Raw genomic sequence first — 21,411 nt, 5'->3', positions numbered from 1 at the left:
AACTTCGTGGCAAACTTAATAAACCATGTTTAGGGTATAAAAACAACCAACAATTTAAATTATTTACATTACTTTTTATATAATTTTTACACTCCATTGATGTAATTTCTAATATCGTCAATTAAATGTGGTAGCTCCTTAGCGTCAAGTAAGATAATTTTGCGATAAGGTGTTAATGTCGCGTCGCCTTCTAGCCAATCTCCACTCATACCAACATCACACTCGTCTGCAACAGAATACTCGAATGAATTTACTGCTTTGGAACAAATTACTTCCTCTTCGGCATTCGTATATGTATCTTCAGCAGGTTTTCCCTTGCGTGCCTCTTTTCGGTAGAATTTAACTATCATTATAAAATAACTGAAGTTAAATTGCATGCCCTTCTGTTTAGCTGTTAGCACTTCTTTATGTAAATTCTCTAGTAACGGCACTGAGATTTGTGCTGGTATATTTATGAAACGTTCATTGATAAGAAATCCCACTGGTCGCCCCTCATTTCCGAGCACATCTCGTAGGTGTGTCAATACTGAATCTGGCGCATTTTTTTCAGCTCGCTGTATTATATATCCACGCAATTGCTCTATGCAAGCAATGTCCTTTTTTGCAGTCATATTGATGACTGTTGTAATACCAAATATTGTGCCTTCTTCAACCATATCATCGTCCATGTCACTCTCAGCACCATCTGGCTCGCATTGGCAAATAACACTGCCCACATAATTTTGAGCTTAAATAAGTAATAATTATTATAAACTGTGTTGTTAGTAAATAAATCAAAAATTTACCAATTATCATATCTGCCATTTGCATGGTGTTTACTGGCGCACGCAGGAACACGCGCTGTAAGAGTTGTGAAATTCCATGACAATCTGGATCAGTGGGGGCACGACCTTCGAAATCAATTTCCACTTCCTGAAACGTAATTACGTGTTTTTTGTAAAGTTGCTCGTTTTGTGGTACTTTTACAAACCTCATTGCCGGTATATGCATCAGGATGAGGCTCATCGTCATCATCATCCTCAATCGAGCTATCCGAATCGTCGGCTGTGGGGTCTTCCTCCATAGAATTCAAGTTCTTCTTTTTATTTGCCGACATTATGAAATTAATACAAGTTTTATAACTAATAATTATTGAACAGCACTACAATTATTAAAACAAAACATGTTTTGTATGGAATCTGCTTCATTAACAGAACAGCTGATTGGCCTGCACGTGTTGCTTTCAGGCTGTTGCAATGAACACAGCATAAAACACAGAGTCGCACAAACCAGTTTTGTGTAATTTTAAAAATGAAATAATTAATTGTTTTTTTCAAATATATTAAGCTTTATAAACGGGAAAAAATTATAAAATGCTCTGTAGAATACAAAATATTTTTCTCTTACAATTAGGATGTTAAATACTTAAGTTTTAGTCTATCGAATTCTTGAAAACATGATATCATTGACTTTTCTGCTAATAGCTATTGGCAGCTCTAAAGAAAGAAATAATTGACATTTCATTTCGTCGGCTAGCAAAGAAAAAGTGCAATTTGTGTTGTTTTTGAAACCAAGCAAAAAGTATGCATACTGATCTATCTCCACATCTGCATACATCGGAGTGCAATAACTTGATTGAACAACTAAATAATTGTCATATTGAGGTAAACAAATATCCCCAAACGTAATATCCACTAGTTGTTACAGCTTACATAATTGTGTAATTCATTTTCAGAATACGTTTTCAAAATTTCTTGGCGTCTGCAACGATATTGATAACCAGTTGGTGAGGTGTTTAAAACGTGAACGTCAAGCACGTGCTGCAGCCAATCGCGTCAAAGCGGCCGAACGACAAGCTCGCTTAAAGGAGCGTCTAGTGTCCTCATAAACATTCTCATCTTTTAATACATCTTATAACTATAACAATGCCTACCGAACCAGAAGATCCGCTTGAACCGTACTACTATAACCATGTGCCAGAAGTCATTGGTGGCATAGACGTCCCGTCCATTACAGAGGAATGGGTTGAAAATTATCCCAGTGTCGTGGACCGATTTTTCACACGTTACTATTACATTAAGGAAAGTCCAGAACCGGCACCTTATCAAGTACTTTTTCACTCCAATCGGGTTTGTTTAATTTGTTTGGCTCCAGAGCATCCCGCAATAGAAGACGGTATAAAATCATTCACCTTTGATATCGGCAATACAGATCGCAGTAAAAATACCGTGAAAGGAAAGGGCAAGAAAGGCGGTATGGTTCTGCAACATGACTCCACGCTAGCCATATTGACCAGCGAGCAAAATAAAGCGTACAAAATACCTAGTTGTGTACAAAGTAAATTAGTGGAAGTGAATACAGCGTGGGTTGAAGCACCAAAGCAATTGGAAACTGCCGCCGAAGGCGAAGGATATGTCGCTATTGTATTACCAAAACCTGAAGATTGCGAAAATATTAAACGTAGCCTATTAACACAAGCACAATATAACGAAAAGTGGACAGCGATAAAAATGAATGCTGCGCAGAAGTTGGCAAATGAGAGCAACGTTGCCAAAACTGAGCACAAATCTGCGCAAGCTGAACAAGAATCTGCAACGTGAACGTCAAGCGTCTGGGAAAAGAAAATGCAGATGAATCATGAGTGCGGTTTTAATAAGTGTTTTGTTAATATTTGTGAATTTCTAAATAAATATGCTTGTTTTTTCTTATCTAAATAGTTTTTTATGTTTGAAACGGTATTAATTTTAATGACGGTGTGTTATTACATAGAAACGTAATAAATTCACATTTACTGCCGAATTTTTAAATTAAAAAAGAAAATGAAACTGTGTTGTGGCGGGCGAATTTTCAAATTAAAAATGAATAGGAAACTGTGTTGTGGCTTGAAAGTTATAACTTATGCTGGCACATAAAATTATGCAGTTTCAAAACTATTTGCGAGGTACTGATATAGAAATAATAGATAATGGAAGTCTATTTTAAGCTTGCTATACCATTAATTGATTAAAAGATGCGATTTGGTTTTTTCTAAGTTGTTTTTTATTTGTTGTTACAATTCAGAGTCTATCATTATGTCCAACATTACATTTAAATGTAAGCTCACTGATATTTCAGCTGGCGCAAATTGGCTAAATCATATTTACATTAATTTGTCGATGTAATGCTTACAAGTTGATTTAAGTTTTAATTATTTTGTTTCTTATAAAAAATCATGCAACGTCTTCACTGTTTGTTTTGCTCTTTTTATTGCATTTTTCATTAAATTTTTTACATTTTACTCACTCAAATAAAAAAGAAAACTTATTAACTATGACAGGGTCTAAATTCACAATGCCTTTGGTGCAGTGCAGTGATAGTAGTTAAAATTATATGTACGATTTTTTATTACATTTATTACTTTTTATTTGTATTTTTTTTTTTTAACACGCAAACTTATATATTAAAGCTCTCTCAATGGAAGCAAAAGAAAACGGAAAACATATTTTTGCAGTACATGGGACAGGACACACAGTGTGGGGATATACGAAATTATGTTTGTGCACAATTATTACAGAACAATTAAACAATTAATTTCAAAAAATAAATGCCTTCAATGGTTGTGCAAAGGGTTTAGTTGCTTTTGTAAGCGAAAAGTTAAAGCTTCGTTAAGGCGGAATTTCAAATTTTGACGGGTTCGAATTCGGGCAACGTTTGCTGGTTAGAAATTTTAAATGTAGTGTTAGCGATTAATTGTTTGTTACTGTTATTTTAGTCATCTCTCCCTCTATAATGCTTTTTCATGACCAATTCTCGAGAGTGTATTATAATTTTTGTTACTATTATCCCTTTTGCCTCAGTCCCTCCCACTCGTTAAATTAGTTAGTAAGTAAATGTGTTCGTGTGTGTCTCTCTCTCTCTCTCTCTCTTCCTTAAGTATGTTTTAAGCTTTTGTATTTAAGGAATTTCGATTGACAGTTTTTTTCACTTTTTTACTTTTATGATTTTGTTTTGTCTCGTTAAGTTGTAAAGTTTCAGCAAATTTGATTGTTTCGCTGTTAGATCGCTCACTCTCTCTCATTTTGTTTTTTTTTTATAAATTATAACTAATGTCTCTCTCTCTTAGTCGGCAATTTGGTTCAATTTCGGTTATTATTTTAATTTTTTTTTTTTTTGCTTTAAAATTGATCTCTTTTATTTGCTTTGAACGTGGTTTCCTTTCGCTCAAAACTCTTTTTACTCGTTTACATAAGCACATATGTATGTCTGTGTGTAGCTGTCTTATTCTGTATTTGTCCAGTGCTTGTAGATCTTTCTTGATTTAGTTGATGTGCATTACTTTTTGGACAACTTTCAGTGCAGTTTTTGGTTTGAGTAGCTCAACTTTTCGTGCTCTTGCCAGAGCCTTTTGTTTCCGGTTCGCCATCTGCAGCTCCTTTGCTTTCAATGTTGGCGAGCGCCGATTCCGCCATCTTCTTATATTTACCAGCCAATTCAGGCAGATCATAAGCGATTGCTACATCCAGCTTAGTAATGGGGCAACCACGGAAGTACGTGCAGGTCTCAGCAAGTTTCTTAAACTCATAAAGCGGATTGAGGCGGAAGAAGTCGCGATAGACTTCGGGATCTGGCAAATCGTAACGTGAAATATTCGTCAGTGTTGAGAGTCCCTCATAGATATGGTAGTTTTGTGGATGATTGATAATTTCATCGGCGATGCGTTTCTTATTGCCGAAGAGGGTCTTATGGTTATAGTAGGTATTGAGGTAGCAATCCACCATTTTGGCATGATTGCGGACGCGCACCTACAACGCAAGCATAAAAGTTGTGCGTTTAAGTAATAATATTAAAAATTCGACTCTACTTGAAATACTTACAGCGAAACGACGCGCACTGGCGATTTTATGTTCGATCCTCTTGTCGACAGCGGTGCGCAAATCGCGCAGGAAGGCGCGCTCCTGCGCCAACAGCAGACGTGCTGGTGCGCCCTCCTGATAGGGATGCGACCACAACGATGATGTGTACACCAAAGGTGGCTGGGCGGAGGACATCAGCGGCGAGATATTCCAAATAAGTGCACTCTGTACGCGCAAAAGCTCCTCTGGTTTAACGGTGTCAGCTTTGTTCAATATAATACGTGTTTGATATTCACGTCCCTTAAGTTGATCCAATATAGCCTCGGTCTCGGGGCCAACATCAAGTTTGGCCGGATCGTAGACAAGGAATATGATATCGGCGCGATCGATAAACCACTGACAAGCATCGTTGAAGGGGAAAAGACGAGAGACCTGTTTGCGTACTTCCAAAATGCCGGGAATTTCAACGATGTTGACCTGAAATAAAGGATTTGTTCTTTCAGTTAAACTCAAAAGCGAATTTTTCTTCAACTGGAATGAGTATCCATAATCATATTATTGATTTTTACGTAAAGGAATGAACGGAAAAGAAAGGAAACGTGGGAATGATGCGTATTCGTACTTAAAAGAAAAGAAGTCAGTTGGGATCACAAAATTTAGGAAAATTTAGTTTAAGATTTCGTAAAACCAAAATTTCTTTTTGGAATATGATTGTATCTCTGTTTTTTAGATATTTTAGAAGGTCTTCATGAAACGAGAGACCAAATTCAATGAAAAACCGTGGCAAAAACTTGAACGAATATTATTCTTATTTCAAAAAGTAACATTCTTTAACACAAACGAAAGAAACGAAATGAGTTAAAGCTGGTCAGTAAAAAATAGCTTAGCTCAGTTGCCTCTTTAAAATTATGCAAAGCTGTCTTGAAAAAAATTACAGGGTTCAAGTTTGAGTGGTAATAGACTTCTTTGAAAACACTTTCGGTCTTGGGTTCTCGATAAGCAATTTCTAACTCTTGCGTGTCAAATTGATATTATCACTTAGAGAAGTAAACTAATATATATAAAAGTATTTAACGAAATCAGATTGATAATCCCGTTTTAAAAGATCTAATTTCCGAAGTACTGAATTGACTTTTGTTAGTGAAAATCGAAAAGTTCGAGCTTTTCGTCACTGTTGGTCGAGGAGTGAGCTTTTCTTCTCACAAGAAGCGTTTTTGATATTTTTCGATTGCTGGGTTGGATCTAGCTCAACTTGTTTGACTTTTCTTCGCTTCTAAATGGAGGTTTTTCGAAAGCTGGCCTGGTTCTAGCTCTTCAATTTAATTTTTCTTAAAAACCCTTTTATAATTCAGAATTTATTCCGAAATGACGATTCACCCAAAGCTTAGGGAGTTCAAAAATATCGAGACATTTCAATGCTGGCAATACAGACGCCGAACATTTATTTGAAAGTGTACCTGCGCGATCGGCGACGGAAGACAAGTGCAGCGTGACTTTGTTGCCTTTGTTTACTTTCTCAAAATAGATGGCAAAATATGCTGAGAGCTCTTTAAATGCAATAAATGCACAATGCACTCAAATTCACAGGCCATTATAATTTCAAAGAGTTAATAGTGAGTTGACACTCAATTATTGAGTAAAAACTCAAAACTTTTGAGTGAAAATACAAATATATTCTGAGTGTTACGCTCTCAGTTCGCGATCGAATTTCTCTCCCGGCTTTAAACTCACTCATAATTGAGTAATTTTTGTGGAGTGAGTGAGTTACATGCGTTAAGTGTTAACGGTGCCTACAACAGTGGGCGGCATTGCTCTGCCACCAAGTGTTATACACTTATAGACACATTGCACATGATATGCAATTACATTAATTTGTTTATGTGTAGTATGTATTTTTCTCTCGAAAGATAATTCTAAAAATATTTGCTTTTCATAAACAAAAAAAGCAAGAAAACGAAACAAAAACTACGAACGACCACTCAACAGGCACTATTACAACCTCAAAGAGTGTGTTTGTCTTTAGCTTTGTGTAATTTGTTGTTGTTCTTCTTCTTTCAGTTTAGTTGTAATTTTCTCCACACTTTTGTTGCCAATACACGGGCAGTTAAGACCATTTCGAGGTCACCACAAAGCATATTATTTATATTTAAATATTTTCTATGACATTGACGTCATCACATACAATGAGGAATGCTAAAGACGCCACTCGGGCGCATCATCATTACACGCACACGCACACACTCACCTTTTCCAACAATTTGTTTGGCATTTTCAGCCCACGTAGACGTTCTTCCAAGCCTTCACCGAATTTCTGCAAGCCAGAGAAGGTGTAGTCAGCGGCGAGCTGTGTGCCGTCCAGCACCTCAGTCTCATTGCCCCATGTCAGGATGTTGAAGTAGGCAGGTGAAGGTTCCGCGCCTGCAGTTCGAGAGTTGTTAGAGTTATTCTAATTATCTATGTATATATGCAGTTGTCATTACCTGATCGCAATGAGTGTGGCGTATATTCATTGCCAGTTAGGTAGTTTATGATAGTCGATTTGCCACCCGACCATGGCCCCATAAACAATACCAATGGCTTCGAAAAGATTTCCGGATCACTGAAGTGACGATTACTCAAGTCACGGTATTTGTAGAGCGTTTCCAAAGGCTTGATGGCGCTCTCGTAGATGCGCTTAATGTCGCGCAAAATGATCTCGGCCACATTGTCCACGGCCTTCTCGCGTGCGTTGAATTCAGTGTTCAGCTGCAGCAGCTCGGTAATGTGATCGCGGCTGCGGAGCTGCGCAGGTATTTCGCCTTCCTAAGAAATATATATATAACAAATGTTTATAAATTTAAAAAATTGGAAACATAGATCTGCTTTCACAATATTTTATGAACAAATCTCTCGACGCACTTACCCACAACAATTCGTCTTCCGGTTTGGTGTCATCTTCTGGTTTCGAATCGTCTTCCTTCTCCTCATGCTCCTCACCATCGTCATCATCGTGCTCATTCGGTATACCATCGCCATCGCGGTCGGTGTCGTGTTCATTTGGTATGCCATCGCCATCGATGTCATCATCCTTATGATCGGGCACGCCGTCACCATCTTTGTCATCATCTTCATGGTCTGGTATACCATCACCATCAATATCGCCTGGTTTTTCTTGGCTGGGTTCCTCTTGCTCTTCACCAGCTTCAACAGAGACTGGTTCAGCGCCAACATCACGTTTTTGTCTGGACGCCACCTCTTCTGCCTCGAGACTGTCCTCGTCATGTATATTAGGTACGCCATCACCGTCAACGTCACGGTCGTGTACGTTTGGTATGCCATCACCGTCCATGTCGTCGTCTACCTCATTTGGCTTAAGGTCACCGTCAATGTCGCTGTCATCATCATTGGGAATGCCATCACCATCAATATCCAAACTCTTGGGTTCCTCTTCATTGGGCATACCATCTCCGTCAACATCATGGTCACGTTCATTCGGTATGCCATCTCCATCGATATCGACGTCATCGTGATTGAGCACGCCATCGCCATCAATATCTTTATCCGCCTCGTTCGGTTCACCATCGCCATCGATGTCATTATCTTGTTCATTAGCCACGCCATCACCATCAATATCATCGTCTTGTTCATTTTTAATGCCATCGCCATCAATGTCTTCATCACTCTCATTTGGTACGCCATCACCATCAATGTCAGCATCATCTTCATTCGATACACCATCACCATCGATGTCATCATCATCCTTATTTGGTATGCCATCACCGTCCAAATCGGCGTCCTCGTCATTCGGTATGCCATCACCATCGATATCCTCGTCCTCATCGTTTGGTATGCCATCACCATCGATGTCATTGTCCTTTTCATTTGGTATGCCATCGCCATCGATGTCATCGTCCTGATCGTTGGGTATGCCATCACCATCAATATCATTATCTTGTTCATTTGGTATGCCATCGCCATCTATATCGTCATCTTGGCTATTTGGTATACCATCACCATCGATATCATCGTCTTGATCGTTGGGTATGCCGTCACCATCGATATCATCGTCCTGATCATTCGGTATGCCATCACCGTCAATGTCATCATCTTCTTCATTGGGTATGCCATCACCATCTAGATCATTATCGTTGGCATTGCTAACACCGTCGCCATCAATATCCTTATCGACAATATTCGGCACACCATCACCGTCAAGATCATGATCGATCACATTTGGTACGCCATCACCATCGATATCGCGATCGTCAACATTCAATACACCATCACCATCGATATCGGGATCGCGTTCATTTGGTATAACATCACCATCGATGTCATCGTCCTCTTCATTCAAAATACCATCACCGTCCATATCTTCATCTTGTTCATTTGGCTTATTATCACCATCAATATCGGTATCATCTTCATTGCGTATGCCATCACCATCCGTATCGATAGATTTCTCTTCTTCTTCCTCCACGGATTCGGCATCGGTTATTTCGACAGTCTCCTTTTCATCGCCAACCGGTTGATCGGATTGCATTTCACCAGAGTCGACTGCATTGTCGTCTTGCTGATCGGGTTCATTGTTCGTTGAGACTTCGGCGGATATAGTTTCGGCACTAGGGATATCACCTGCCTCTGGTGTGTTAAATAATATGAAGAAGAAGTCTTTATTAATAAATATTATTTCAAATGTTTCTCAAAGCAAACTTTTGTAGGATTCGTAACATGAACTGGTTTCTAATAGGGAAGTTCGGGTGCGAACTCTAAGAATTTGGCTAAAAATTGGTATTCTTAGACAGAGAAAATTAGTATATAAGCTGGAAATACCGAGACTTCCTCCTTTTTGCCTAATTGAAATTGTGTTCTATATAATGTTGAAACAAATTTCGTCCAGAACCTATCAGCAGGGTATTATTTGAGCGAGGTGTTTTTGATAAATGCTATGAAATTCTTACAATCGTTTAGTATTGCCTTACAAAATGAGGGAAAATTCTGCATAACGTGCAAAAGTATTGTTTTCCAGTACGTTAGTGAACTGGTGGAAAACAGGGAATAGCTGTAGAAAAGAAGAATTAAAGTGACGGTAACTAAACTTGTTTCTGAAAGGACCTTAACCGCAGCAATAGTTCGATCGTTTTCGAAATCCTTTAGGATCATATTTTTATGCCTTAATCTTAAGTCTGGAGGATGGAGCCATATATAGAAGTTCACGCAAGTGAGGAAAGTTCTCCGAACGTCATTCACTTGGGAGTGGCCGAAAACGATTTGTTTACATATGGCGCAAGCATCTCGCGACTTCCGGTCGCCTAAAAATATTCGTTTCAAGCCGAGCTATAATGGGAAAGCGAAGTGTTTCTCCCCAGGGTTGTGCGCTGGATTTGGGGCCCGCCACGTAAAAAACACCCCCCATGAAAAGAAGAAAACAGCCTCGGATGAGAGACCCCTCGTTTGATGATGACCACTTCAAACGCACTAAGGATTACGATTTAAGGGCATGCACTTGGAATGTTCGGTCTCTTAATTGGGAAGGTGCCGCTGCCCAACTATTTGATGTCTTCCTTATAACCGTGTAAGTGGTGTCTACGCCAATAAAGAATCATTTGTGTTAAGGTATATTTTCGGTAAAATGGTGTGAATTCATGCACTGTACTGTTAACTAAGAAAGATCTTTCGTGTTTTATTATGAGGTTGTGTTGAAGGTCGATCAATTTATCATACAGAACATGTAAATATTTAAATAGTTGAAGAATGAGATATCGTTCTGTCGCTATATCCGTCCTTTGGAGGGCCAGTACTTTCACGTGTGCTGACTTGAGATCATTCTTGTTTGATTCTAACTAAGAATGTATTCAAAGCCTATACTTCTATATGTCTATATGCTAGTCAACATTATCATTCATTTTCGGGATCTAAATTAAGCAGAAGGTTAACTTATTCAAGACGTTACTCTTAACATCATTAGTATTTCAACAGCATTTTCGAAGAACAATGTGGAGCTATCAGCTTTGAATTTTATTCGGAACATTCAAGAAAGCTTTAGAATCTGGTTTGAACATTTCTTACAAAATTAAGGTGTTGAGTTGAATGAGCCACTTCCGAAGTTTTTCGCTTAAGAAGGTGCATTATTTGCTTTCTTAGAAGGAAGTAGGCAAGCCCAATAAGCATGTAACTATCTTTTAGAGCTACGTGGGTTCAATTATCGGTCGAAGCAGTGTTGAGCTCTCGGTCGGTCAAGTCAAGCAAAGAGCTAATTTACTGACTTTGGAAGGAATATATCATATGAGGGACCTATTTAGATGAAAAATTCTATAATAGTGTACAGCTGTTGGCGTACGCCAATGATATTAATATTATTGGTCTCAACAACCGTGTTGTTAGTTCTGCTTTCTCCATACTGGACAAAAAAGTGAAACAAATGGGAATGGTAGTGAATGAGAGCAAGACGAAATATCTCCTGTCATCAAACAAAGAGTCGTCGCACACACGACTTGGCTCCCACGTCATTGTTGACAGTCATCAATTCAAAGTCGGATATAATTTCGTCTATCTTGGAACCAGCATTAACACCAACAACAACGACAGCATCGAAATTCAATGAAGAATAACTCTTGCAAACAGATGCTACTTCGAACTGAATAGGCAATTGAGAAGTAAAGTCCTCTCTCGACGAACAAAAACTAAATTATATAAGTCATGCTATATCGTGCAGAGGCAGGAACAATGACAATATCTGATGAGTCGACGTTACGAAATTTCGCGAGAAAGGTTCTGCGGAAGATTTATGGTTCATTGCGCATTGGTATTCGCCGTTACCGCAGTCGGTGGAATGATGAGCTGTGCGAGATATATTGTAGGACGGCATTGACATAGTTTAGCGAATCAAGAAACAGCGGCTACGTAGGCTGGGCCATCTCATCCGAATGGATGAAAACACTCCAGCTCTGAAAGTATTCGACGCAGTACCCGCCAGGGGAAGCAGAGGAGGAGGAAGATCTCCACTTAGTTGGAAAGACCAGGTGGAGAAGGACCTGGCTGCACTTGGTATCTCGAATTGGCGCCAAACAGCGAAAAGGAAGAACGACAGGCGCGCTGTTGTAACTCGATGTATAACCGTGTAATCGTTGTCTACGCCAATAAAGAAGAAGAAGAGGGAAGGTAAAGTATTGTTGCATGTACATACATAAATTATCGGACGAAAAATATCTTGCAGTGCAAACTGGATATGAGAATGTGTGAAATTAAGAGATTTGGTGCCTTGTTTTAACACGCCTCTTGCGCGTGACAAGTTAACACAGAAACCGGAGACTCTCCATTGAAGTAAAATGTGAACGGATATTCATAAATAATTTTCGCACACATACATAAGTAAGCGTTAAGTACACTTCCACTTTCGCGCTGGCCGACGTTTCATTCAATTGTCTTAAATTATTAGCCAATACATGAATATGGACGTGTTTGACAAGTTTTATGGCCGCCAAATGGCTTTTGAAAAATCTTAAAAATCAGTCATACACACACAGACACACACACACACATTCTTATGCAAGTACATACATATAGTGTAGGTAAATTACGGTAATTTGTGAAATGTTAAATTATACTTTTATGTATTCTTAAATGTGTTACTTGCGGTGCTTAAGTGTACTTTTGGTGCTGTGCCAAGGAAAAAATATGGCGTGCACAACAACAACAAATGTGGACAGTGTTTGAAAATGGAAAAATAGAATTATGTTTTTCGGAATGTAAAAGCTTGCATGGAGGACAAATGAGCAATTCGCGTGCACAAATTTGTGGTTTACTAGAGGAAAATTTATCAGCTGAGAGAATGCTGCGTCTATTTACATATGTACAAACACACATGCAAGCATATGCGTGTAACGGTCGAAAAGTATTGACAGTTCGCCACTCAAGGCTTCACACCTTACGACATGTGTGCCAACGGTGCTTGTCAACGGCCATATTGCCCCTCATTCATGAATACTTGTTTTTAAAACCCACACACACACACACACACACACACACATGCATGCAGATACTCACCTATGCCATCGCTGGGTTCACCTGTTTTCAGTTCGTTTATCGCCTTTTCAATATAGGGACGGCATTGAGCTTCGCTCGGTCCAACATTGGAGTCGTCGCCACTGACGAAGGCACCTGGCGGATAAAGAGAAACATTTTAGTGAAATTCACCAAACACTTTTGGCTGTAATAAATGTTTTCTTCGAGCATTTTTTCGCGCAGCATTTGGCGCAATTAATTAATTTGCGCTAACGAATGCGTTTTACCGTTGTTTCAGTTAGCATTTATGCTTGGTTATCATTGTTGTTGCATGGTATTTGAATTTTACACACATAATTACAAAGCGGTACATGAAATATTTACGCTGACAGCGGCGCTGCTCGGCGCTGTGCGGCGTTTTTGTTATGCAAACTTGACATTATCTTATTTTATTAGCGATTAATAATAAGAATTTTATTTTTAAATATATACACACATACACTATGCATGTATGTGTGTATTTTTCGAAATTTCTGCGGTAGCTTCGCTGTGCCTTCAGCGTTGGTGCTGGCTTTTTGCCCATTTTCTTCACGCTTTGCACGCCTTCTTACTAGCCCAACGCATACGCAACTCCACACACACACACACACAAACGTACACGCACTCATATTATATGTATGTATGTATATATTTGTAAGTACTTTTTTAATTAAACACAGTTCGCTTCAATTACTTTTAGCTTTCACAATATCTTTTTTTCAATTTTCGTCATGCTTCTGCCAGCTTTGGTTCATCAATCACGGCGCATTGTCGTCAATTTCGCAGCTTCACACACACACCTTCCTGCTGCGCGTCGTTTTCATGGTCGCCGTTGGCTAAACACATGTTTGTTGCTACATTTCTAGCAAATTATCGGCGAAATTAATTGATTATTGTCGCTTTATGAGCTTTTGCGTTCACAGCTTTCATTTGCCATTCAAAAGCACACATTTTCATTACACATAAGTATGTATGTGTGTGTATGTGTGAGTGTCTCTATTCTATATTTGTGAGTTTACTTATCACCCGGTCAAGGTTTCCATATGCCGCGTGTGGGCGTTTCGTACACAAGGCGAAACTCACAGGCCCCCACCGCTGCGCCGCTCAGTGGGCGAAGCTTGTTGATTTTTTTGTTTTCGAAATTTGAAAAGTACTGACAAATGTGAGGAAAGCTGTGCATATGACGTTTTAATGAGTGTTTAAGTTTGTGGCTGTGTGGGTTTGTGTATATGAAAAATTAATTTTGTGTTTGTGTGATTTAAAAAAATCTTTATTTAAATAAATATTGAACAAAATTTAAACAGAAAAATTCTGAAGCTAATAACTAATCTCACAAAAGACTAATAGTTATAGTATACAAATACTTTTACATGTTTTTTTTATTTTACAGACACTCTCCACTTGGAAAAAAAAATAAAAATTAATTTATTAGAGAATGAGTTGGAGGCTCTTGATTTCTGTTGTAAATTTGTTTTGCTGAGTAAGTATTTGTTATTTATGTATATTAAAAAATTAATCCGTTAAATCGGTGTCATCTTGAATTGAAATTTGCTCAACAAAATTTCAAAATTTTATCATTGAAGACAACATTGCACGATCTAAAGAAATCTAGACAGTATCGTAAGGCCCTACTTAATTTTTAATTGACGTTGTCTGTGTATAACAATCAGTCCATTGTATCCCAATCTATATTTCAATGGCCTTTGAAAAAATTTTGCCGTATGTTTTCATAATGGACTGCGAGCAATGTGAGCACTTACTCAACTGCACCGGAATCGAAATTTTATCCGGCCACGAACTGTCTTCGGCACTGTAAGTTCTAATTTATCCAAGGTTGGACAAAGAAGCGAAGCAAATGGGTCCGGTAGTCAACGAGAGAAAGACGAAATATCTCCTGTCATCAAACTTCTGGTACCATTGGGAATAGGAGCTCTTGGAATTTACTCTAACCTGCTCATGCGGACTGGCCCCTTGGGAAGTATGGTGGTGGTTGTGGTTAAAACCCAAATGCGGGACGAACTGACTTTGTCAGTTGAATGTGGAGTTGCATTGCCATAAGGTGGCGGACCCAAAGCACGGCAAAGATTTTAGATGGGCCTCAAATCCGACCAAGGTGGTTAGTTTGGCCATTACAAACTGCCAATTGGTACTGGAAATGCCTAGCATTCTCAGGGCGCTGATCAACGCTGTGCTTTTGAGCGCTGTGAGGTAAGGCTGTCGTCAGCAGGTACCCGTGTTAAACACCCCGGACGTTGTCATCAAACAAACAGCCGTCGGACTCGCGACTGGGCTTCCATGTCACTGTTGACATAGTTGCAATTTCGAAATTGTAGATAATTTCATCCATCTTGGACCCACCATTAACAGCAACAACAATGGCGGCCTCGAAATCCAACGCAGAATAACTCTTACCAACAGGTGTTACTTCGGACTGAGTGGGCAATTCAGATGTAAAGTCTTCTCTCGGTGAACAAAGACCAAGCTGTACAAGTCACTCATCATCCCCGTCCTGCTATATGGGCGCAGAGGCATGGACGATGACAACATCTAATGAGTCGGTGTTACGAGTTTTCGAGAGTAAGGTTCTGCGGTAGATTTATGATCCTTTTCACATTGGCCACGGCGAATACCGCATTCGATGGAACAATGAGCTGTTCGAGATTTACACATCGTCCAAATATTTCTTTCCAGGTTTATTATCAAACAATACTTTCTACTTATTGAAATACAAGGTGCGTTCTAAAGTAAACAGGACTTAAAAAAAAAAACAAAACAAACGGTTTTGTTTGGCAAAATCAATTTATTTTATTCAAAATAGTCTCCTTCTGCTTCAATACATCTTTTTGCACGGTCCAAAAGCATGTCGAACGAGTGTTTTAGCTCGTTGGCCGGTATGGGGCCAGTATGCCCAATAAGTTCACTTCCAATCAATGAAATGTCATGAAATTCTCAGTGGACAATCGATACAGATAGCAGACTCTAACGCACCAGTCGACATATAGACAGCGCCACCAGGGAGCGCTAGATTCAAAAACTCCTGTTTACTTTGGAACGCACCTTGTAGCAACCAATGAGCTGAACATTATTTAAAAAGGACATATTGCGCACTGTCGGTGGGATTGTGACAATGGGACCTACATACAAAGCCTTTTAAAGTATTGCCATTTTCGTAATAAAAAATGTAGAAAATATTTCAAAGCATTACTATTGACTAAGGCTGCCAACGGCATGTAATAATGTGAAAGTAATAGTTTAAAGAAGATACACTTTATATAAAAATAAATAATTTTCTTCTTGCCAAAATGTTTTTATATCGCAAAACTTGATTGATCGTGGGAAGCGAACTTTACTTATGATGTCAAGCATTCGCCATCAATAAATACCAAATATATACGTGTCTTTTCATAAACACATAATCGTACGAGTATATAGTATTTATAATAATCGTACAATTATGCGACGCATATGCTTGGACAAGAAATATAAATTGCTCATACGCCAAGGTGAACGTTATAACTTCTGTAATGGTACTGACTATATTATATAACACTACTATACTGTTTAACGTTTTTTATATAAAGAACGAGTTGTAAATACATAGTAATTATACAATATATTGCTTTAGTTGACAATTGAAATTAACTGGAATAAAGAAAATTAATAATTAAAAAAAAAATTAGCGATTAATATGAAAAATTGTATTAGCGACATTAATCGCTAAATATCAGTGTTGTCATAAATATGACTAGTCGAATTTTCAATGACATCGATTTTGGTTTGCTCAATAGACTCTAAATCTTAAACAATATTTATCTTATCATATCAAAAATGTGTAGTCTACATCCCTGAAGATTACTCTGGTCAAAATGAATCATTACTTCTGCCAATATATGGCATTGCCTAAAGAAACGAAAACTCCTGAGTTAACAGAAGTTGTCTGCGGACAACTGAACGCTTTTTACATATTAGATAGAAATATATTCATATATTAAAGCAACTTCTCATACAATTTTGCGATTTTAATTTTTTTGCAAGCCGTAAGCACTGGCAGCTAATGCTTATTACTCTGTAAGATAATAATTGTATTATTATTTTTCATTTAATAAATAAATAAATTATAATAAATTTTTTAGATTATAGGGAAAAATTATCTAGAAAAAAATATCATTTTCAGAGAAATAATGATTAATATTGCTTGATATAATAACTTCCTCAATTTGCTGAATGATATTGAAACAGATTGCAAATAAATAAAAGAAAACATGAACTATATACATATATAGGATATCTATACTATTTATATATATATTTATGAGCAGCCGAGGGTGAAAAGTATCAATTTTCCGAAATCCAAATATCTAATCAATATGAAAAAGGGCTTTGTCAATGGCCCTATGGTAGGCGAGAGGACGCAGCTATCGGAGCGTATTCTTGTTAATAACATAAGAATTAGCATGAAGACATGCTTAACTTCAGTTAAAGCTATAATACCCTTGACAGATGCACTTCTTATAGAAAAAAAGGGTATAAAAATATTTTTATTTTGATTTTGATCGGCCAGTTTGTATGGCAACATATGCTATAATGGTCCGTTCCGAGTAACATATATACGGTGAATCTGCCAAATTTCGGTAAGATATCTTGTCAAATAAAAAAGTTTTTATGCAAGGACCTGGTTTCGATCGTTCAGTTTGTATGCTAGCTTATAATGGTTTCGACAAATTGGCGGCTTTTTGGGTAAAAAAAGACGTGAGCAAAATTTCAAATCGAAATCTTAAAAACTGAGGGACGAACAATCGAATGTATGCTATTATCGAACTAGCTCTTGAAGAACGGACAGAAAGACATTGCTAAATCGACTCAGCTCTTCATAGACTAAAAGGGAGGTTATCAGACGTTTTTCGCATGGAAAAAATGCAATCGAACCTTAATTGGAATTTGTGCTGAACCTCGATTCTGATTGAAGGTGATCATTGTTCCCAAAAAAAGTAGTTAAAAATAAATGTATGGATTTTACTTAAAAAATCGATAAATGCATTGGCTTATATTTGCTTTGAAATCATCATATGTAAATCAGAAAAAATGGAGGTTTTTAAGAAGCCTAGCGTTGTTTAAAATTCCAAATTGCTATCATTGGACTGTTGACAAGCTAAGACAGTATATTTTCTTGTGAGAGCAAAAAAAAAAATTGAACGAAAGTAAATTAAAATAAATTTACATTAAAAAAAAAAACAATTTCTTTGGCACGTTGCCTCGGAGTCTTTGGCGAGCGCATTCGCCTTGTTTCAAACAGAATAGAATACATTATATATTTTTTGTTTTTAAAATCCTAACCAACAGAATTTCACTAGCATACCGCTGCTTTTTATGATTTCAATGATTTGTTTAGCTTTTGCTTCATTGCTAAAATTAAATGGTTACAAATAGTGGCTGGTGAAAGCGGTACGCGGTGTTTGCTGGAGGCGTTGATCAGCAGCACCTACTACCTAGCCACCGAGCGACACATGAAGCAGTGGGGGCAGCGGCGTGCAGTTGCCGACACATCGGGCAGCCGTTGCTACGACACTCTGTGTCGTCCAATGTCGCCTTCAGCGATTTTTCTTTGCTTTCCCTGCTCTGTTTCTGAGCGAGTGTTTCTCAACCAACGCGAAAGTATTTGAATTTTTATATATTTTTTTTTATTTTTTATTCTAATTTTTTTTTTGCTAGAATTTATTTGCAAAACATACACTCGTCGCCACGAATGCGAGTAACTCAACAGCACGACAGATAGCAGCCTTATCTTTGGTCCGTACATTAGTTGCACTCGAGCGCGCGAACAGTTACACTCAGTGGCCACGAACACCAAACGGCCAGCAAAGAACGAACGCGATCCGCAACACGAAACAGCCACAAAATAGCGAAAATATTTCTAAAATATTATTTTTCAACAAAATTTTCAAAAAACGACAACAACTAAAAGTGCCAACAACAAAAAAATTGCATAATAAATCGCTACGACTACTTTCACTCGGTGTTGTTGTTGCTCGGCTATATATTATTATGATTGCTGCTGTAGCAACATCTAGCTTCGAGCATATTTTTTAGCTTTTAGCTGTTGTTTCTTTTTGTGTTTGTTGTTGCTTGGCCGCTGCTGTCGCTTGTGCCACATACACACTTACAGCCGTGCACATACATACACACAAAAATTTGCGTATGTATAAGAGGGCGCGCGGTGACACTGCTGCGCGTATACAGCCAACCCAAATTGTTGTTGTTGTTATTTTTGTTGTTGCTATTATGGCTTTTAGCTAGGGTGCTGCGTGCGACAGCGACAAAATCTTGTGTGTTGGCCTTTGCCTACAAAAAATATTATATAATCTTTCAGCGATATTTCATATGATTTGCACTACACTGGCGAGAAAAAGTCTTTATTCTCGCTTGTTTCGATATTTTTTGTTGCTTTTTCAATTTAAATAACACAGTTATGTCCTCACTGCTTGATAATAATGTCTTTTGGCGTAATTTCAGTGTGTTTTTCACAATGTCCTTAATGTCCTTGAACTTTATGCAACAACAATTATAGCCACAGCTGAGCTTTTGTTATATTTAAATATAATTTTTTATTTATTTTTTTTTTAACATATTTTAAAATTTTTTTAAATTTATTTTTTGGATTTTTTTTGGCATTTTTTTGGATTTTTCATATGTGTATTTGCCTCAGTGGCGCTTCACCTACCATTAAATGAGACGGCCGACAGGATTAGTCCGCACAGGACCAAAAATGTAAACCGCCCCATGATTTGTCGTGAATTCCTTGTTTTGGTTCAATACTCCTCTCCAATCTTTGTGTGTTTCGTTAGTACTTAAGTCACTTCATAAATTTAGATTTTTTTCTAAATCAATATGTTAGGTTGCAAAAATGATTATCTGCTGCGCCCTCGTATTCTGCATTAATATAAAACTTTAATTTATATTTCGGCGTGAAATGCACTACAACAAAATATATTAAAAAAAATAAATAAAAATATTTATAATAAAATTTTGCTGGCCAGAAAACGCGTTTTTTAATGCTGCGTATAGAAAATTTCGAACCAAATAAAAAAAAAATTAAAAAGAAAGAAAATAAAAATTAAAATAATTATGCAGTTGAGCACACAAAGCACTAGATGATTTCGAAATCATGCATCCGCGCGTATGGCTGCCGTTTCACGTCGTTCGTTCGGTTTCGTTTAAAAAATTCGTTTCGTAAAAAATATTGCTTCGCACGACTAACACAAGATCTTCTTTTCAGTTATATATTTATTCCTTTTTAATTAATTTCATAATTATTTATGAATAAATTATTTTCGTTTAGCAGGACATCCGTGGCTTGGGTAATCCTTTGTGTCCCTGCCAACGAATGCCAGCTAATAAATATATTTGATTTGCTTGTGCTATAGTTGTATGATTTATATATATATATATATATGTATTGATATATATGTATTGCTTCGCGTTTCGCCAAGTGACTGCGTTTCTGCAATCTGCTGTGTAACCGTTTTGCATATGCACCAAAAATATTTCAAAAAATATATAAGTTTGAAATCTGTTGCACCAAAAAAAATTCTTAATTCTGAAAAAATATATATTTTTAATACGAGTACGTGTATACGAGTCGGTCGATCTCTCCCGGTCCAAAACCAATTCGTAACATAGCAAGGAGATCTCACAATTTTACCTTGTGACCGCGAAAATTTTTGATATTTTCATATTGAAAGTCCACATAATATTTCACTGACAAAATTTTAGTGATTTTTGAGTGAAACTCATTTGTGAGCGCTTTTTTTTTTGGCTGAGTATTGCCAACGTGATGGCTTTTCTTTTAATAAAGCGCTCAACCGAAGGGAAATTCATCAATTGCAGCTTAATATGTTTGATGAAGAGAGCACAGTGCAGCTGTAATGAAGTGAGTGAGCGTGAGATGTCACGATATAGGTGGGATAGTACGTAGAGTATACACTTGTGCCTAACGAAATTGAAATGATATTGGATCTGTTTGAAAATATCTTACTCACTTAGTGGGGTCCTTTTTTTGTATTTTCTGAGAATTTTTGATTGAAAATTAAGAGTTTTTAAATTTTAAGTCAAAATAAGGCTTTCTCCTTAATATTTAAAAAAAAAAATGCGATATGTTTGCGGCAAAACAGGTAAGTTTACGTCAAATATCCTGATTTTTTTTTCAAGTTAAAAATAAACAACCCAAGAACTTGAGTTTTTCAATGTTTCACAAAAAAAATTTTGTGTTATGTGAAACAAGTGTTCAAAAACGAAGATATCTTCGTTACTTACAGTTTAGCCGTATAACAGAAACCCAACTAAACCATTTTAATCTTTTAAAAACTTACTACGCTGCTACCCTTTCCTTTCCCGACTACAGTTCGTTCGCAATTTTTATACTCTTGCAACCAGTCGCTATCACCTAAAACTAATAGAGATAGATATAAGGTTATGAATATATAAATGATCAGGATGTCAAGACGAGTTGAAATCCGGTTGACATTATGTCTGCCCATCCGTCTGTGTAAGCTGTAACTTGAGTAAAAATTGAGATATCTTG

The 21,411-nt window shown here is 37.4% G+C and overlaps 4 protein-coding genes across 7 annotated transcripts; 2 read left to right on the top strand and 2 right to left on the bottom strand.

Moving 5' to 3' along the window:
• Positions 1-72: 72 nt before the first annotated feature.
• Positions 73-1,197, bottom strand: LOC120778518 (protein BCCIP homolog). Its single transcript, XM_040110356.1, has 3 exons — positions 971-1,197; positions 786-912; positions 73-727 (listed from the first exon to the last, which is right to left on the bottom strand). Exons 1-3 carry the CDS (start codon positions 1,094-1,096, stop codon positions 87-89), a joined length of 894 nt encoding a protein of 297 aa, XP_039966290.1. The 5' UTR covers positions 1,097-1,197; the 3' UTR covers positions 73-86.
• Positions 1,198-1,494: 297 nt separating this feature from the next.
• On the top strand, positions 1,495-1,883 carry LOC120769765 (COX assembly mitochondrial protein 2 homolog). The gene is made up of 2 exons (XM_040096940.1): positions 1,495-1,643; positions 1,715-1,883. The coding sequence occupies exons 1-2, from the start codon at positions 1,563-1,565 to the stop codon at positions 1,865-1,867; spliced, it is 234 nt and encodes a 77-aa protein (XP_039952874.1). The 5' UTR covers positions 1,495-1,562; the 3' UTR covers positions 1,868-1,883.
• An 8-nt stretch (positions 1,884-1,891) lies between these two features.
• LOC120769759 (protein Abitram) lies at positions 1,892-2,695 on the top strand. Its single transcript, XM_040096926.1, has one exon. The coding sequence runs from the start codon at positions 1,905-1,907 to the stop codon at positions 2,577-2,579; it is 675 nt and encodes a 224-aa protein (XP_039952860.1). The 5' UTR covers positions 1,892-1,904; the 3' UTR covers positions 2,580-2,695.
• A 300-nt stretch (positions 2,696-2,995) lies between these two features.
• On the bottom strand, positions 2,996-20,517 carry LOC120769735 (serine-aspartate repeat-containing protein I). Of its 4 annotated transcripts, none has more exons than XM_040096900.1 (8): positions 20,459-20,517; positions 19,552-19,760; positions 12,837-12,950; positions 7,714-9,431; positions 7,292-7,613; positions 7,057-7,229; positions 4,833-5,288; positions 2,996-4,760 (listed from the first exon to the last, which is right to left on the bottom strand). In XM_040096900.1, the coding sequence occupies exons 2-8, from the start codon at positions 19,610-19,612 to the stop codon at positions 4,335-4,337; spliced, it is 3,270 nt and encodes a 1,089-aa protein (XP_039952834.1). In that variant the 5' UTR covers positions 19,613-19,760; positions 20,459-20,517; the 3' UTR covers positions 2,996-4,334. The 4 variants fall into 4 exon arrangements, with proteins under 4 accessions (XP_039952834.1, XP_039952840.1, XP_039952849.1 ...); XM_040096906.1 differs by having other exon boundaries at positions 20,453-20,490; XM_040096915.1 differs by lacking the exon at positions 20,459-20,517 and adding an exon at positions 19,970-20,238.
• Between the last annotated feature and the right edge of the window lie 894 nt (positions 20,518-21,411).

The sequence above is a fragment of the Bactrocera tryoni genome, chromosome 1, assembly GCF_016617805.1.
Source record: "Bactrocera tryoni isolate S06 chromosome 1, CSIRO_BtryS06_freeze2, whole genome shotgun sequence".
Lineage (NCBI taxonomy): Eukaryota > Metazoa > Arthropoda > Insecta > Diptera > Tephritidae > Bactrocera > Bactrocera tryoni.
This window is presented reverse-complemented; position numbering and strand designations above follow the sequence as displayed.

Excerpts from the sequence above, each read along its gene's own strand:
- LOC120778518 (XM_040110356.1), bottom strand. The coding sequence starts at position 1,096 with ATGTCGGCAAATAAAAAGAAGAACTTGAATTCTATGGAGGAAGACCCC. Across the intron at positions 913-970 it reads ATGCATATACCGGCAATGAG|GAAGTGGAAATTGATTTCGA; the intron begins GTTTGTAAAAGT and ends ATTACGTTTCAG. Across the intron at positions 728-785 it reads AATGGCAGATATGATAATTG|CTCAAAATTATGTGGGCAGT; the intron begins GTAAATTTTTGA and ends TACTTATTTAAG.
- LOC120769765 (XM_040096940.1), top strand. The coding sequence starts at position 1,563 with ATGCATACTGATCTATCTCCACATCTGCATACATCGGAGTGCAATAAC. Across the intron at positions 1,644-1,714 it reads TAAATAATTGTCATATTGAG|AATACGTTTTCAAAATTTCT; the intron begins GTAAACAAATAT and ends ATTCATTTTCAG.
- LOC120769759 (XM_040096926.1), top strand. The coding sequence starts at position 1,905 with ATGCCTACCGAACCAGAAGATCCGCTTGAACCGTACTACTATAACCAT.
- LOC120769735 (XM_040096900.1), bottom strand. The coding sequence starts at position 19,612 with ATGGGGCGGTTTACATTTTTGGTCCTGTGCGGACTAATCCTGTCGGCC. Across the intron at positions 7,230-7,291 it reads GCCACACTCATTGCGATCAG|GCGCGGAACCTTCACCTGCC; the intron begins GTAATGACAACT and ends CTCGAACTGCAG. Across the intron at positions 4,761-4,832 it reads CCAGTGCGCGTCGTTTCGCT|GTGCGCGTCCGCAATCATGC; the intron begins GTAAGTATTTCA and ends CTTGCGTTGTAG.